The sequence below is a fragment of the Mustelus asterias genome, chromosome 9, assembly GCF_964213995.1.
Source record: "Mustelus asterias chromosome 9, sMusAst1.hap1.1, whole genome shotgun sequence".
Lineage (NCBI taxonomy): Eukaryota > Metazoa > Chordata > Chondrichthyes > Carcharhiniformes > Triakidae > Mustelus > Mustelus asterias.
In genome coordinates, this window is record NC_135809.1 from 9,524,741 (window position 1) to 9,543,747 (window position 19,007).

At 48.5% G+C, this 19,007-nt stretch overlaps 1 protein-coding gene across 2 annotated transcripts in view; it reads left to right on the plus strand.

The window, feature by feature from the left end:
* The window catches only part of stab2 (stabilin 2), a 169,324-nt gene that overhangs the window by 115,663 nt on the left and 34,654 nt on the right, over window positions 1-19,007 (plus strand). For both annotated transcript variants that reach the window (XM_078219673.1, XM_078219674.1), the window contains 6 exons: window positions 2,209-2,298; window positions 4,772-4,918; window positions 8,097-8,153; window positions 11,816-11,942; window positions 16,237-16,386; window positions 18,686-18,790. In XM_078219673.1, coding sequence (XP_078075799.1) covers window positions 2,209-2,298; window positions 4,772-4,918; window positions 8,097-8,153; window positions 11,816-11,942; window positions 16,237-16,386; window positions 18,686-18,790 — 676 coding nt within the window. The remainder of the gene's footprint in view (window positions 1-2,208; window positions 2,299-4,771; window positions 4,919-8,096; window positions 8,154-11,815; window positions 11,943-16,236; window positions 16,387-18,685; window positions 18,791-19,007) is intronic.

Sequence of the window (19,007 nt, forward strand, 5' to 3'; positions counted from 1 at the left end):
TCACGACCTCGAGACAGAATTCAAACATTGGGAGATTTGATCGACATTAAGTACATACTTTTATTTGGAAAAGGGCGGCACGGTGGCACAGTGGTTAGCGTGGCTGCCTCACAGCTCCAGGGATCCAGTTCCTTCTTTTTTCCCCCTAAAAACCACACTGCAAGTCAGAACCAATTTTCCCATTGGAACAACGGTATAAATAAGAACATAAGGACTAGGAGCAGGAGTAGGCCATCTGGCCCCTCGAGCCTGCTCCGCCATTCAATAAGATCATGGCTGATCTTTTTGTGGACTCAGCTCCATTCACCCACCCGCTCACCATAACCCTTAATTCCTTTACTGTTCAAAGATTTATCTATCCTTGCCTTAAACACATTCAATGAGGCAACCTCAACCGCTTCACTGGGCAGGGAATTCCACAGATGCACGGTGGCACAGTGGTTAGCATCGCTGCCTCACAGCTCCAGGAACCCGGGTTCAATTCTGGCCTCGGGTCACTGTCTGTGTGGAGTTTGCACGTTCTCCCCGTGTCTGCGTGGGTTTCCTCCAGGTGATCCGATTTCCTCCCACACTCCAAAGATGTGCGGGTTAGGTTGATTGGCCATGTTAAATTGACCCTAGTGTCAGGGGATTAGCAGGGTAAATATGTGGGGTTACGGGGATAGGGACTGGGTGGGATTGTGGTCGGAAACCAATCTCCGGATCAATCAACCTAGTGAATCTCCTCTGCACCCCCTCCAGTGCCGGTATATCCTTTCTCGAGTAAGGAGATGAAAACTGGACACAGTACTCCAGGTGTGGCCTCACCAACAAATGGGGGATTGGTTCCTGAACTAAAGCCTGCAATCAGCGCCTGGTGATATTAAATGTTCTCAGTTTTTACCCTGCCAAGTTGCTGAGGCAACTGTTGATGTCTGCACGCCTCAGCACAAGTTCCTCGCTCAGTGTGGGGGATATAATTAAGTCGCTTGATCGCTGTCAGTTACCTGTTTAACCTTGAACTTCTGTGAGTCTGAGTGCACATTGAATACAACATAAGCTTATCAATGCATTCAAAATGTGACCATTGTCCCAAAAAGACTTAACAGAATAAAACACTTGTTTCCAACCTAATGAAGATGGTTCGCCCTGTCCAGTCATACAGATGGGCATCGCAGAACATCAATGTGTACTTATATGTATCAATGTATACTTATGAATGAGCTGGTGTGTTGTAAAGTCAAAAATGACACTGCAAAGGCAAGTTGGAGTGTCAATTTCTAAACATTGCCATTCATTGTCATTTGAATGTTGTAAAGTCAAGGACTGCCCATAGTGGCAATGTGAGGTGGGACTCAAGAGATTTGTAAGTAACTGATGGTCGAACAGGCCAGAGGGGCTAAATGGCCTCTGCCTGTTTCTGAACTTTTTTTCATGGGATCCCTACAGTACAGAAAGAGGCAATTCGGCCCATCAGGTCTGCATCAACAACAATCCCACACTATCCCCATAACCCCACATATTTACCCTGCTAATTTTCCCGAAACTAAGGTCAATTTAGCATGGCCAATCAACCTAACCCGCATGTCTTTGGACTGGAGACGGAAACTGGAGCACCCGGAGGAAACCCACACAGACATGGGGAAAACGTGCAGACTCCACACAGACAGTGACCCGAGGCCGGAATTGAACCCGGGCCCCTGGCGCAGTGAGGCAGCAGGGCTAACCACTGTGCCACCGTGCTGCCCCAAAAGCCTGCAAAGCCTGTTAGCAGGGCAACACTGGTGCTTGGTCCTTGCTACAAATGTTGCACTCTGTGTACCCTGTGTGCCTCTGCATTTTAAACATCCAACCACTCAACACAAAACCCAGCTTTTAAAAGGACCGCATTTCACAAACTAAATTTCACAACACAGTCACCCGAGGCCGGAATTGAACCCGGGTGCCTGGCGCTGTGAGGCAGCGGTGCTAACCACTGTGTCACCGTGCCATCCATTTCTGAGCAGCCCAATGTCCAGATTTTGAATGTGGTAAATTCAAGTGTGCGTTCTATTTGGTGAGAGGTTTCAACTTGAACAATCTGTAAAATTGGTCAAGTGAACTGTTTTTTTTCATTCTCATGATTTGGGCATCGCTGGCAAGGCTGGCATTTAATGCCTGTCCCTGGTTGTCCTGGAGACGATGGTTCAGAGTTCCGCAAGTATTCACTGCGTGTTATTGTGTCTCCAGGTCCTGGCAGCTGCCCTTCCCAAAGAGGACTCGCTGAAAACCCTGCAAGGTTCAGACATCCGGGTGACCTGTGCTCGGCGGAGAAATAAAGTGAGTTTGAGATAACCCCTCTGTCCGCCCTGAATGAGCTGTAACTCTTTCAGGAGTAATTGCAATTAATCTCTGAGTCAAGCCATGGGGTGAATTTGTGAACCCACATTTTCAGTGTTGAATCCCATGGGTGGAACAAGATTGGAGAGGCGGTGGGCTAGTGATATTGCCACTGGGCTAGTAATCCAGAGGCCCAGGCTTAGGTTTTGGGGACGTAGGAATCATCGAATGCCTACAGTGCAGAAGGAGGCCATTCGGCCCATCGAGCCTGCACCGACAGCAATCCCACCCAGGCCCTATCCCCGTAACCCCACACATTTACCCTGCTAATCCCCTGACATCCCCCTAACACTAAGGAGCAATTTACAAAGAACAAAGAACAGTACAGCACAGGAATAGGCCCTTCGGCCCTCCAAGCCTGCTCTGATCACATTGTCCTATCTAGACCAACCACTTATATTCCTCTATTCCCCGTTTGTTCATATGCCTATCAAGATAAGTCTTAAATGTCGCTAACATGTCTGCCTCAACCACCTCACTTGGCAGTGCATTCCAGGCCCCCACCACCCTCTGTGTAAAAAACATCCTCCGCACATCTCCCCTGAACCTTTCCCCCCTTATCTTGAACTTGTGCCCCCTTGTAATTGCCATTTCTGCCCTGGGAAAAAGCTTCCAACTGTTCACCCTATCCGTACCCCTCATAATTGTATAAACTTCTATCAGGTCGCCTCTCAGCCTCCAGGGAGGCTTCCCAGGGAGAACAATCCCAGTTTATTTAATCTCTCCTCATAGCTAATGTCCTCCATACCAGGCAACATCCTGGTAAACCTTTTCTGTACTCTCTCCAAAGCCTCCACGTCCTTCTTGTAGCGTGGCGACCAGAATTGGGCGCAGTGTTCCAAATGTGGCCTAACCAACGTTTTATACAACTACAACAATCTAGCATGGCCAATCAACCTAACCCACACATTTTTGACATGAGTTCAAATCCCACCCTGGGAGCTTAATTCTTTTTATATTAAATGTGTGAGCAATGCCATATGGGAGATCTGCTAACAATATTTTAACTGTTGTTGCACATGCGTACAATTTCTGTAAATATCACACTTATTTCTTGTATTGTTTTCCTGTCAAGCAGTCTATTTCCATCAGCTACTTAAGTTTTTTTTAGTTTATTTATTAGTGTCACAAGTAAGCTTGTGCAGTGAAGTTACTGTGAAAATCCCCTAGTCGCGACACTCCGGCGCCTGTTCGGATACACTGAGGGAGAATTTAGCATGGCTAATGCATCTAACCAGCACATCTTTCAGAATGTGGGAGGAAACCGGAGCACCCGGAGGAAACCCACGCAGACACGGGGAGAATGTGCAGACTCCGCACAGACATTGACCCAAGCTGGGAATCGAACATGGGTCCCTGGTGCTGTGAGGCAGCAGTGCGAACCCACTGTGCTGCTGAAAACTATTCTTTCTTGCGCGCTATGCAGACAAAGCATACCATTCATAGAGAAGGAAAGGAGAGAGTGCAGAATATAGTATTACAGTCAAAGCTAGGGTGTAGAGAAAGATCAACTTATTGCAAGATAGGTCCATTCAAAAGTCTGATGGCAGCAGGAAAGAAGCTGTTCTTGAGTCGGTTGGTACGTGATCTCAGACTTTTGTATCTTTTTCCCAATGGAAGAAGATGGAAAAGAGAATGCCCGGGGTGCGTGGGGCCCTTAATTATGCTGGCTGCTTTTCCGAGGCAGCGGGAAGTGTAGACAGAGTCAATGGATGGGAGGCTGGTTTGCCTGATGGACCTCGTTCACGACCTTTTGTAGTTCCTTGCGGTCTTGGGCAGAGCAGGAGCCATACCAAGCTGTGATATAACCAGAAAGGGTGCTTTCTATGGTGCATCTGTAAAGGTTAGTGGGAGACATGGTGGACATACCAAGTTTCCTTAGTCTTTTGAGAAAGTAGAGGTGTTGGTGGGCTTTCTTAACTGTAGTGTCAGCATGAAGGGACCAGGACAGGTTGTTGGTGATCTGGGCACCTAAAAACCTGAAGCTCTGGACCATTTCTACTTCATCCCAATTGATGTAGACAGGGGCATGTTCTCCACTACACTTCCTGAAGTCGGTGACAATCTCCTTGGTTATTAGGTCTGCAAGGCAGACTGGCACAAAGCAAGTCAGCTATGGACAATTGTGCTTTGGGTGGAGGCAGAGTGGGGGAGGTTGGGGGGTGAGCAGTCCGTCTCTCCTATATAATGGGGTCCCTGGAGCCGGACTGAAATCCGGACCGTTCGGATTAAAGGTAGGGACGCTACCCTCTACACCACAGGACCTCCCGGCTGGGAGCCCAGGGCCTAATTTAATGCAGTCAACTCGTTTACAAGGTCAGGGCCACAAAACCTGAAAGTGCGATACTCATGAGGTATTAATTCCCCAGGTTGTGTTACATCAATTTGTTTTTGTTTTACCCGCTGCTCCCAGGGTGAATTGTACCTGAACCGAAGGAACTGTAAGATCACGCAGAGATACCTGGAGTTTGATGGTGGTGTCGCTTATGGCATTAGCTGTCTGATGACTCCTCCAAGTGTCGGTGGTCGCTGTGATGTCCTGTCCTTTGCTGACTTTTCGGTTTGTATATAATGTTTTTTTATTCATACTTTTATTCATACATATTTATTTATTCATTGTGGGACATGGGCGTCACTGGCTGGGCCAGCTTTTATTGCCTATCCCTAGTTGCCCTTGGAGGGCAGTTGAGAGTCAACCACATTGCTGCGGCTCTGGAGTCACATGTAGGCCAGACCGGGTAAGGACGGCAGATTTCCTTCCCTAAAGGACAGATGGGTTTGTGCGACAATCGACAATGGTCTCATAAGACATACATAGGAGCAGAATTAGGCCACTCGGCCCATCGAGTCTGCTCCGCCATTCACTCATGGCTGATATTTTTCTCATCCACATTCTCCTGCCTTTTTCCCATAACCCCTGATCCCTTTTTAAATCAAGAACCGATCTATCTCTGTCTTAAAGACACTCAATGACCTGGCCTCCACAGCCTTCTGCGGCAAAGAGTTCCACAGATTCACCACTCTCTGGCTGAAGAAATTCCTCCTCACCTCTGTTTTAAAGGATCGTCCCTTCAGCCTGAGGTTGTGCCCTCTGGTTCTAGTTTTTCCTACTAGTGGAAACATCCTCTCCACGTCCACTCAATCCAGGTCTCGCAGTAAGCTGTAAGTTTCAATAAGATCCCCCCTCATCCTTCTAAACTCCAACGAGTACAGACCCAGAGTCCTCAACTGTTCCTCATACGACAAGCTCTTCATTCCAGGGATCATTCTTGTGAACCTTCTGTGGACCCTTTCCAAGGCCAGCACATCCTTCCTTAGATATGGGGCCCAAAACTGCTCACAATACTCCAAATGGGGTCTGACCAGGGCCTTATACAGCCTCAGAAGTACATCCCTGCTCTTGTATTCTAGCCCTCTCGACATGAATGCTAACATTGCATTCTGGTCATCAAAGTAGATTCTTAATTCCAGATTTTTTTTAAATTAAATTTGAATTCCACCATCTGCTGTGGCAGGGTACGAACCCCGATTCCCCAGAGCATTAGCTGAGCTTTTGGATTAATAGTCTAGCAATAATGCCACTAGGCCATCACCTTGCCAAGTGTGAGGCTGACGTCCTTTCAAAAGTGATTTCATTCAAAACAATATTGGGTGGAATTTTCACATGAAGCTGACCTGGAGGTTTGGAATCTGGGGGGACTGTCGGGGGGGGGATTTTCCGCTCCCATTTTCATCACGTCGAATTGGTGACAGGGACGGAAAATATTGCGAGCTGTCCAATCGTGTTTGGCGCAAAGCACGATGCGATTGTCCCCATTGCCGTGGACATGACGGGAACCTTGACATTGAGTGTCAGGAATAGAATCATAGAATCCCTACAGTGCAGAAAGAGACCATTCGGCCCATCGGATCTGCACTGACTCTCTGACAGAGCATCTTACCCAGGCCCTACCCCTGTAACCCCACATACTTACCTTGCTAATCCCCCTAACCTACACATCCTGAGACATCATTATAATACATTTACATCTCATTATCAGGCCTCTATGCCTGAATTCCCTGCCCTCCCCCTACCTACCCACCCACCCACCCACCCACCCACCCACCCACAAGAAAACCCATTCACGTTGGCGTGAGGGCAGAGCAGTGTGAATTACGAGTGGTCTTCCATGGTGTGCACCTGGTGGGCAGATCTCCCAGAGGAGCACAGGTGAGTGCATCGCTCAGGGGGCAGAGGGTCATGCCCGGGCACTGGCCCCTGGTACTGTAGTGCCCAAACTATGCCACGGGTGAGGGTTAGTGGGGAGGTTGTGTGGGATGGGGGGGAAGGAGGAGGAGGTTGCGTTGGGCGAGGGATGCATTGGGGGGGCGGGGGGGGATTCCTTCAGAACCTTTAAGCACTGGGGCAGCCTTCAAAAAATAGCGCCCCAATCTTTAAGAAATGAATTGCTGGTGGGGCAGGTCCCCTCAGATTCTGCCTGGCCAGCACGATGCCATGGGAGACGCCCCTTGTCATTCTTCTCTTTGTTCCTAACGATATGGCAGAGAAAGCCATCAGTGCTGGCAGAGTGCCGGCGGCTTCACCGCTGCTTTTCCCATTCGCTGCCGCGTTCCATCACATTGTGGATAAAATTCCACCCCAGGTTTCAGCTCCGTTCCCGTGCACATCCCTGCCTGCTGGCGGTCTCCAGGCGAGTCTCCAGTGGCGGGGCGGGGTCGGGGGGGAGGCCTTGAGAATCTCCGTCCTTCCCACCAGCCCCAGCTGAGCCATGCCTGCCTGGGGGAGGTGGGTCACATTCGCTGTTTACAGACCAGCCTGCAGGGGTGACAATCATCAATTCATAGAATCCCTACAGTGCAGAAGGAGGCCATTTGGCCCATCGAGTCTGCACCAACCACAATCCCAACCAGGTCTATCCCCGTAACCCCAAGCATTTACCCTAGTTAATCCCCCTGACACTAAGGGGCAATTTAGCACGGCCAATCCACCTAACCTTGGATTGTGGGAGGAAACCGGAGCATCCGGAGGAAACCCCACGCAGACACGGGGGAGAACGTGCAAACTCCACACAGACAGTGACCCAAGCCAGGAATTGAACCCGGGTCCCTGGCGCTGTGAGGCAGCGATGCTAACCACTGTGCCAAAATACCGCCCTCCCTTTACTGAGTCAGCCAGGCAACTGTGGCCACAGACAGTTAATAAAATCTTCACACATCTTTCCAGAGCGCCTCCACCTGGAGACACCCTCCAACCCCCACTAAACCCAACCCCACCCCCAAGTTCTCCTGCCTGCCACAACTGCACCCACCTCCCCTGCTGGGGATGCCAGCTGTATGTCGCCGTGTGCCTTCCCTTTCACGCTGCCAGGCCAGGCCGGCTCACTCACCCAATGGCCCTCTCGGATGCGGCCTCTTAATTACCTGCCCCCAGGAAGATCAGCTCGGTGGGTAACCACCCGGGTTCACGAAATCTTCAGAGAAGGTCAGATTCCACGTACTCGCTTTCATTCGATGGATTCTTGTATGAGTCGCAGCCTGACGCTAAACGCAAATCTCTGCAAGTAATATTCCACCCAATCGTGGATCTTAATCCTTGAACAATGTCACATTGGGACTGTACCTCACACTGACACAGCTTTGGCATATTCGGAGAGATGTGGTAAACTGCCCTCCATAAGCAAGTTCTTTCTTGATCAAAGCGCCTGTGCAAGCACAATGTTTGTTCTTGTTTCACGCAGGGAGACTGTGGAAGCTGCCTGGCCACTCCAGCATGTCCTTCTGGGAGCCGACCGATGGTAAGACAGCTCCTTATATTTCAGATCCGGCCTCCACTAGCCTCTAACTCTCTGACTTTCCAATGAAGTACTGGGAGTACTTGGAGTACTGTGCTCAGTTCTGGTCGCCTCATTACAGGAAGGATGTGGAAAAGATTGAAAGGGTGCAGAGGAGAGTTACAAGGATGTTGCCTGGATAGAGTGGCATGCCTTATGAGGATAGGCTGAGGGAGCTCGGTCTTTTCTCCTTGGAGAGACGTAGGATGAGAGGAGACCTAATAGAGGTGTATAAGATGTTGAGAGGCATAGATCGGGTGGACTCTCAGAGGCTTTTTCCCAGGGTGGAAATGGCTGCTACGAGAGGACACAGGTTTAAGGTGCTGGGGGGTAGGTAGAGAGGAAATGTTCGGGGGAAGTTTTTCACTCAGAGGATGGTGGGCGAGTGGAATCGGCTGCCGTCAGTGGTGGTGGAGGCAAACTCAATAGGGTCTTTTAAGAGACTCCTGGATGAGTACATGGGACTTAATAGGATGGAGGGTTATAGGTAGGCCTAAAAGGTAGGGATATGTTCGGCACAACTTGTGGGGCCGAAGGGCCTGTTTTGTGTTGTAGTTTTCTATGTTTCTATGAAATATTAGAAATCGCCAGGACTGGTTGTCAGAATGACTGCAGGAGTCCCTCAGGGTAGTGTCCTAAGCCCAACCACCTTCAGCTGCTTCATCAATGACCGTCTCCCCATCATGAGTCCCAGGTGGGAGTGTTCGCTGGCCATTGCACAATGTTCAGCACCAATCGTTACTCCTCAGATACTGAAGCAGTCCATGTCCGAATGCAGCAGGACCTGAACAGTATCCAAACTTGGGCTGAAAAGTGGCCAGTAACATTCACACCACACAAGACAAATACTATCTCCAACAGGGGAGAATCTAATCACATTCCCTGGACTGTCATAGAATCATAGAAACCTTACAGTGCAGAAAGAGGCCATTCGGCCCATCGAGTCTGCACCAACCACAATCCCACCCAGGCCCTACCCCCATATCCCTACATATTTTACCCGCTAAACCCACTAACCTATGCATCTCAGGACACTAAGGGGCAATTTTAGCATGGCCAATCAACCTAACCACATCTTTGGACTGTGGGAGGAAACTGGAGCACCCGGAGGAAACCCACGCAGACACGAGGAGAATGTGAAAACTCCACCCAGACAGTGACCCGAACCGGGAATCGAACCCAGGTCCCTGGCGCTGTGAAGCAGCAGTGCTAACCACTGTGCTACCGTGCCGCCCTAATCGATGGGATTCTCATCCTCGAATCCCCCACCATTAATGTTAGATCTCTTCCTTTCCACAGAGAGTCGAGTCAGGTTGTTAAATTTCAATGGCTTTATTCAGCACCCAAAGGTACGGCACAGTTACATTGCTTTTGCTGTTCCCAAGGCAAGAGAGAGAGAGCTGTTTGTGCGCTAGGTTCATATACCAATGACATCACTGGTCTTAACCTCATTGGTGTGGTTAAATTGCACTGCCAGGCCCTGATTGGCCTTCACTGGGGCTTGTCCCTGATTGGCGGTTGGGAGCATATCACTGGTGGCATGATGTCAGACATCAGCATCACATGGGTCTGAAATCGGGAGGTGGCGGTGGCCATTTTGATCAGGCACCAGAGGAGGGGGTGGCAGCGGCCATTTTACGGGGAGATGTTCCCCAACTTCCCAATTGAGGATTGGGCGCCGGTGGAGGAAAAGCTCAGGCTCCACCCTCACGATTAGCGTCGCTCCCGGGAAAACTCCGAAGCCAATCCATTGTCCCCAACAAAGATGGTGGCCGTTAACTGCACAACGCATGCCAACAAAGATGGCTGCCGTCAACTCGGGTCTGCTCCATCAATTAACATCCTGGGGGTTACAATTGACCAGAAACCGAACTGAACCAGCCAAATAAACACTGCGGCTACAGGAGCAAATCGGTGGCTGGGAATTCAGTGGCAAAACTCATCTCCTGACTCCCCAATACCTGTCCACTGTCTACAAGGCACAAGTCAGGCGTGTGATGGAAGACTCACTGCTTGCCTGGATTAGTGCAGCTCCAACAACACTCAATAAGCTTGATATCATCCAGGACAAGGCTCGTCTGATTGTCACCCCATCCTTGACCCAATGTCACTTTGACTATCCCATTCAAATACCCCCAAACTCACCTCCAATGGCCTGGGAAAACCCTGTCCCGAGGTTTTGAAATTTGAGTGGGGCTGTGAGGAGTAAAGGAGGTTACAATCATCCGCAGTATTGGAGCGAGACCTCTATCCTGATCTATGTTCCCTTAATGTGTGAAACTGGAAATTCTGCCCATTGCACCCTTGGTGTTAGCTATGGCCCAGTGGGTAGCACACCTACCTCTTTGTTAAGTCCTATGCCAGAGATAGATCATAAAAAACCCAGGCTACCACCCAGTGCAGTGCCGAGGGAGTGCTGTACTGTCAGAGGCACTGCCTTTCGGATCAGACATTAAACTAAGGCCCCCTGTCAGGTAAAAGTAAAGAATTCTATGGCACTGTTTTGAAGAAGAACGAGGGGTCCTGGCCAAAATGTATCCCAGAAGCAACTTCATTAACCAATTTGGTCATCATCATATTGCCATTGTGGGACCTGACGATGCACAAATTGGCTTCCGTGTTTCCCTCCAGTGAGTGCTCTTCAAAAATACATCATTGGTTCTAAAGCACATTGGGATGTCCTGAGGATTTTCATAAATCCCAACAAAGGCAAGGTGAACTGGTCTACTCTGGGCCAAGACCCCAAAATGGCTGTCCTGAATAAGGAGACTGATGACCCTCAGAGATATAGGCGGGAGTCAATTTGTGATGAATAAGAGGGCAACTGGACTGTGGTTCCATGGCCTACTAAAGGCAGCACAGTGGCACAGTGGTTAGCACTGCTGCTTCACAGCGTCAGGGTCCCAGGTTCAATTCCTGCCTCAGGTCACTGTCTGTGTGGAGTTTGCACTTTCTCCCTGTGTCTGCGTGGGTTTCCTCCGGGTGCTCAGGTTTCCTCCCACAGTCCAAAGATGTGCGGGTTAGGTTGATTGGCCATGCTGAATTGATCCTAGTGTTAGGGAGTTTAGCAGGGTAAATGTGTGGGGGTTGCGGGGATAGGGCCTGGGTGGGATTGTGGTTGGTACAGACTCGATGGGCCAAATGGCCTCCTTCTGCACTGTAGGGATTCTATGGATTCAATGATAAAGTCTGTGTAGAGTAGGTGATTTTTCCCACCAAAGAATCTGCTTTCGCCATCTGGAGGAGAATCTAGAATTTTAAGGTCCATTGGATTTTATAGTCCTGAGGAGACCATTCAGCCCACAATGCTGGTGCTGACTCTCTGGAAATTCTATCCACTCTACCCCATTACCCTGGCATTTTACTCAAAAAGAAGTCTCACAACACCAGGTTAAAGTCCAACAGGTTTATTTGGTAGCAAATACCATAAGCTTTCGGAGCGCTGCTCCTTCGTCAGGTGGAGTGTCATTTTACTCAAACCCAAAGTATTTATCCACTTCTGGCATGTTCCTGGCAAAATAATGTTGTTGGAATCATTTTATTTTTTTAATTTAGTCAGGTCTGTGTCATCTTTTGTCCTTGAGAAAGACAATTGTGTGGATTAACCCTTTATTTTGCAATAACAGGGAGAGAAAACAAAGTGTACCTACCGCAGCTTTTTCTATGCAGACATTGATGGCTGTAGGCAGCAATGTACCTTTGCGATATGGAAGCCAAAATGCTGCAGCAATTACTTTGGAAAAAACTGTAAAGGTGAGAGACAGTTTTTTCATTCCGGCGACTGTGTCAAAATATAGAAAATAGGAATAGTCGGCCATTCAGCCCTTCCAGCTTGCTTTACTGTTCATTATGATCATGGTAAGAAGTCTCACAACACCAGGTTAAAGTCCAACAGGTTTATTTGGTGGCATGAGCTTTCGGAGCGCTGTCCCTACATCAGGTGAGTGAAGAGTTCGGTTCACAAACGGGGCATAGATAGACACAAACTCAATTGAAAGATAACTTTCCTGGGCTTGCAAAATCTCACTAACTGTCCTGGCTGTAGACAATTCACACCTCTTTAACCTTTGCTTAACCCTCTCTCCACTCACATTGTCTGCACTTGTAAAGACTTGATTACCTGTTAAGACTTGCATTCCAACCATTATCTTGTAATTGAGTTTGTCTCTATGTATGCCCTGTTTGTGAACCCAACTCTTTACTCACCTGGTGAAGGGGCAACGCTCCGAAAGCTCGTGCTACCAAATAAACCTGTTGGACTTTAACCTGGTGTTGTGAGACTTCTTACTGTGCTTACCCCAATCCAACACCGGCATCTCCACATCATTATGATCATGGCTGATCATCCAACTCAGTAATCTGTTCCCACTTTCCCCCCTCATATCCTTTGATTCCTTTCACCCCAAGAGCTATATCTAACTCCTTCTTGGAAACACACAATGTTTTGGCCTCAACTGCTTTCTGTGGTAGCGAAAACTTTGGAGTTTTACAGATAGACTACTGCCCAAAGACATTTGATGAATTGATACCAATTCTCTTCCCATACCTAGTGGTCGCACTAAGGCAGACTTTGGTCTGTTTCAATAGCTGGTAATTCCTGGAACAGGTCACTATTCTGTCGCCAGAGGCTTATAGCGTGAGGGGCACCACTCCACATCAAATGTGGCTGACCAGGAGTCTCTCCCACTCTTCTGACAGCCATTGGCGTGTTTGGAAGGATTTTGCAGGTTGACACTCAATCTGTTTGACCGCATTATGAACGCACCTTCCTTGGCCACCAAGTCCTGGGATAGGATTTGAACCTGGAACTCGTGGCTCAGAGGCAGGGATGCTACCCAAGGTGCCACAAGACCTCCCTGATGCAGTGATGCTGAATGTTATGCATAGCACAGCAATGAAATAGGAGAGAGACTTAAAAAAAAAAAGACCCTACTCTGTCATTCACTGACTGGAGAACGCAACAATTAATAACGGCTAAAATATCACAAGAGCATTCGGAAGCGGAGGATGCCATTCAGCCCCTTGAGCCTGCTCCACCATTCACTAAGATCAGGTCAGGCCTGCACCTCAGTTCCATCTATGTACATTAGCTTTGGATGCCCTTACTTAACCTAAAGTCTAACAATGTCAATCTTGGGCGGCACACTGGTTAGCGCTGCTGCCTCACAGCTCCAGGGACCCATGTTCGATTCCCGGCTTGGGTCACCATCCGTGCGGAGTCTGCACGTTCTCCCCATGTCTGCGTGGGTTTCCTCCAGGTGCTCCGGTTTCCTCCCACAGTCCGAAAGACGTGCTGGTTAGAGTGCATTGACCCGAACAGGCGCCAGAGTGTGGTGACTGGGGGATTTTCACAGTAACTTCATTGCAGTGTTAATGTAAGCCTTACTTGTGACACTAATAAAGAAACTTTGAAAAAAAAACCTGCCGCAGTGGGTTTTCCTGTAGCAGATGTAGCTTGTCATTGGGCACCAGCAGAATCTTTTAGACCCACTGAATTCAATGCAACTTGCGTGGCTCACTCGCAGTGGGGGTTGACTTCTGGCCAGCAGGAATGGGCCAGAAAATCCCACCCAATATTTCAGGTTCAGTGACCTTTCACCCTCAATGAACAAACAAAGAACAAAGAAAATTACAGCACAAGAACAGGCCCTTCGGCCCTCCAAGCCTGCACCGACCATACTGCCCGACTGAACTAAAACCCCCTACCCTTCTGGGGACCATATCCCTCTATTCCCATCCTGTTCATGTATTTGTCCAGATGCCCCTTAAAAGTCACTGTGGTATCTGCTTCCACTACCTCCCCCGGCAGCTAGTTCCAGGCACCCACCACCCTCTGTGTAAAAAACTTGCCTCGTACATCTCCTTTAAACCTTGCCCCTCGCACCTTAAACCTCTGCCCCCTAGTAATTGACTCTTCCACCGTGGGAAAAAGCTTCTGACTATCCACTCTGTCCACGCCTCTCATAATCTTGTAGACTTCTATCAGGTCTCCCCTCAACCTCCGTCGTTCCAGTGAGAACAAACCAAGTTTCTCCAACCTCTCCTCATAGCTAATGCCCTCCAGACCAGGCAACATCCTGGTAAATCTTTTCTGTACCCTCTCCAAAGCCTTCACATCCTTCTGGTAGGGTGGCGACCAGAATTGAACACTATATTCCAAGTGCAGCCTAACTAAGGTTCTATAAAGCTGCAATGTGACTTGCCAATTTTTAAACTCAATGAATCGGAACAATTCTGATGCAAGATCACTCAACCTCAAACATTGATGTGGAGATTTTAAAATTTCCTCCAGTCCTCAACCTTCCCTCCCCCGCATACATTCCCTATTGCCCATCCATGTCAGCCCATGGCAATCCATGCCCCTCCACCCACCCTAGTGCCCCAATGCCAACCTGTTGCCAACTCATGCCCCCAACCCATCACCCATTGCCCTTATCCCTTCCATGTAAACTCACCTAGTCTTCCTGAACAGTTCTTTGACAGTTCCTTGGACTCCACTCATCTGATGAAGGAGCAGGGCTCCGAAAGCTCGTGATTCCAAATAAACCTGTTGGACTTGAACCTGGTGTTGTGAGACTTCTCACTGAACCTCAAACATTGCCCCCGGCCCAAACATTTGTCACTGAGTCAGTTCTGCAGAGTCAGGAAGTTTCCCAGCTTGGCGAACCCAACCTGTAAAAATGTTGGCCCACAGGTTGGGGCAGGCTGACCCCGGAATGAATGTACAGGCTTCCAGGGGAGGGGGGGGGGGAGGTTGCGGGGGGGGAGGCAAGGCTGGAAGCACTTCCTGCCTCTGAGCTCTGGCACTAAGGCTTTTAAAAAACCATCACCCTTTGCCCTTATCCCCTCCATGTCCACTCACCTAGTATTCCTGAGCAGTTCCTTGATAGTGTTGACCCTTTCTGGATAGCATTGATGGGTTTGACAGCTGGATGGCTCTTTAACAGTTCCTTGACAGTTGGAAAGCTTTTTGACAGCCTGGCAGTTCCAATGATTCTGTGTGTAATAAAGGCATAATCGTATTCATTCTGACAATCCTAAAGGGTGTCTTCCTTTTCTTAAAGGTGTCCTGTGATCCTATCCTAGGGTACCCTGGGACTTTGAATAAATGGCAAGGCAGTGGTATAGTGGTACTGTCACTGAACTAGTAATCTAGAGAGCCAGGGTAGTGCTCAGGTTCAAATCCTACCATGGCAAATGGTGAAATTTGAATTCAATAAAAATCATAGAAATCATAGAATCCCTACAGTGCAGAAGGAGGCCATTCGGCCCATCGAGCCTGCACCGACCACAATCCCACCCAGGTCCTTTTCCCGCTAATCCCTCTAACCCACACATCCCAGGTCACTATGGGGCAATTTAGCATTGCCAGTCAATCTAACCCGCAAATCTTTGGAGTGTGGGAGGAAACCGGAGCACCCGGAGGAAACCCATGCAGATACGGGGAGAACGTGCAGACTCCACACAGACAGTGACCCAAGCCAAATCTGGAATTGAGAATCTACTGCTGACCATGAAACCGTTGTCAATTGTCAGAAAAACCCATCTGGTTCAATAATGTCCTTTAGGGAAGGAAATCTGCCGTCCTTATCCAGTCTGGCCTACATGTGACTCCAGAGCCACATCAATGTGACTGACTCTTAAATGTCCTTAGGGATGGGCAATAAATGCTGACGCAGCCAGCGATGCCCACATCCCATGAATAGAAAAAAATGGAAAAAAAGGGGTAGGTTACCTCTCCAAAGGGTGGATGCAAACACAGCCACCAAGTTCGGACCACCTCTTACCTGTCCTAAACTGCACACTCTTGGATTCCACGCTCCAGTTCTTGCAAGATCCCACTTTGATGGAGGCAGCTGCCTCCACGAATGGCTCGCGGGCAAACCCCAAAGTGAGAGCCTCATCGCCGTGGCAACAATCCGGGCCTATGTTTCCTTTCACAAATGCTGCCTGACCCGCAGAGTTTTTCCCAGCAATTCTTTTTTTTCTTATATTTCTTAATCTTATAATTCTAAGCTTACAAAAGATTGTTGTTTTATCTTTATAGCTTGTCCAGGAGGCCCTGAAAACCCGTGCAACTCCCACGGTGTTTGTGACGACCAGTACACAGGAACCGGTAAATGCAACTGCACAACTGGATTCAGTGGAACTGCGTGTGAGCTTTGCTTGCCTAGAAGATGGGGGCCAGAATGTACAGGTAAAGAACAGAAAACAAGCTACAGTTTTCTCATTTCTACTTCACAATATTTATTCTATTTCTTATTAATGTACCTCAGTTGCTGCTTAATTAGCCATTTTCTGTTGTTGTTTTGGTAGCACAGATGTAGAGAAAATGTTTCCACTTGTAAATGAGAGCAAAATGAGGGCCATGGAATCATAGAATGGTTACTGCACAGAAGGAGGCCATTTTGTCAGGTGTGAACTTGCCAGGTGGCTCACGAGAGCACCTCAGCTGGTCACACCCCATCGCCATTTCCCAGCAGCCCTTGCAAATCTTTTCTCTTCAGATAACCATCCAACTCCCTTTTGAAAACCATAATTTGATCTGCCTCCACCACTTTTTCAGACAGTGCATTCCTGATCCTAAGCACTCGCTGTGTGAATCTGTCTCCACCACACTCTCAGACAGTGCATTCCAGATCCTAACCACTCACTGTGTGAATCTGTCTTCACCACACTCTCAGACAGTGCATTCCAGATCCTAACCACTCGCTGCCTGAATCTGTCTCCACCACACTCTCAGACAGTGCATTCCAGATCCTAACCACTCGCTGCCTGAATCTGTCTCCACCACACTCTCAGACAGTGCATTCCAGATCCTAACCACTCGCTGTGTGAATCTGCCTCCACCACACTCTCAGACAGTGCATTCCAGATCCTAACCACTCGCTGTGTGAATCTGTCTCCACCACACTCTCAGACACACTCTCACCACTCTAACATGGGGACATTATCCCAGCTCCGACCATCTCTCCGCCTACCTGAAGTCTCTCATCCATGGAATAATTCTTGTTTGTCTTTTCAGCACTAATGCCTTCGCGGGTGTAAGTTAGCCGCTAATGATGGTGTGACGGTGGTGTAGTTGTCACATCACTCGCCTCATAATCCAGAGGCTCAGGCTAATGCTCCGGGGACAATGGGTTCAAATCCAACCGTGGCAGTTGTTGGTGGGATTTAAATTAAATTAAACATCTGAGATTAATAGTTAATAATGCCATGGAACTATCAGTAATTGATGTTAAAACCTCTCTGGTTCACTACTGTCCCTTAGGGAAGGAAATCTGCCATCCTTACCTGGTCTGGCCAACATGTGAATCCAGAGCCGCAACAATGTGGTTGACTCTCAACTGCCCTCTGAAATGGCTCAGCGAGCCACTCAGTTCAAGGGCAGTAATGGGATGGGCAGCAAATGCTGGCCTTGCCAATGATGCCCACATCCCCTGAAAGGATCAAATGAATAAATCCAATAGAAAATTGAGGAGAAACTTCCTTACCCCTTGTGCTCTTTACCATAAAGAGTAGTTGAGGTGAATATCATAGGTGCATTCAAAGCGAAACTTGATAAACACATGAGGGAGAAAGAGATAAGAACATAAGAACTAGGAGCAGGAGTAGGCCATCTGGCCCCTCGAGCCTGCCCCGCCATTCAATAAGATCATGGCTGATCTTTCCGTGGACTCAGCTCCACTTACCCGCCCGCTCACCATAATCCTTAATTCCTTTACTGTTCAAAAATTTATCTATCCTTACCTTAAAAACATTCAATGAGGTCGCCTCAACTGCTTCACTGGGCAGGGAATTCCACAGATTCACAGCCCTTTGGGTGAAGAAGTTCCTCCTCAACTCAGTCCTAAATCTGCTCCCCCTTATTTTGAGGGCATGCCCCCAAGAACTGATTTCACCTGCCAATGGAAACAACCTCCCTGCTAGTATCTTATCTATTCCCTTCATAATCTTATATGTTTCTATAAGATCCCCCCTCCTAAATTCCAATGAGTATAGTCCCAGTCTACTCAGTCTCTCCTCATAAGCCAACCCTCTCAACACCCTCTCAACACCAGAATCAACCTAGTGAATCTTCTCTGCACCCCCCCCCCCCAGTGCCAGTATATCCTTTATCAAGTAAGTAGACCAGGACTGTACACAGTACTCCAGGTGTGGCCTCACCAGCACCTTATACAGCTGCAACATAACCTCGCTGTTTTTAAACTCCATCCCTCCAGCAATGAAGGACAAAATTCCATTTGCCTTTTTAATTACCTGCTGCACCTGCAAACCAACTTTTTGTGATTCATGCACAAGGACGCCCAGATCCCTCTGCGCAGCAGCATGCTGCAATTTTTTTACCATTTACGTAAATTTAAGTCCATTTTGCTGTTATTCCTACCAAAATGGATGACCTCACATTTAGCAAAATGAGCCCCATCTGCCAGACCCTGTCAGCTTGCTGAAGGATTGTGTAGGTTGCTGTTTGATCACCTCTCATGTCCTTACAGCCTGTGACTGCTCTGAAAATGGAGTGTGCGATGACGGCATTAATGGCCAAGGAATATGCCTCTGCAGCGAAGGCTGGACTGGAGGCCGCTGTGAAACACAACTAGGTATGTCTTAAGTGAATGACCTGCACTCTGAACTCTGGATTCTCAGTCAATCTGCCCACCCCACTGGTTCAAATGGAGAGGTACATTTTCACCCCTTGCATTACTCCCAGTGCAGCCATGTGATTAGATCACTCTGCAGTCTGTCATTTTTATTTAACCCAAAAAGAGAAAACGCTGGAAAATCTCAGCAGGTCTGGCAGCATCCGTAAGGGGAGAA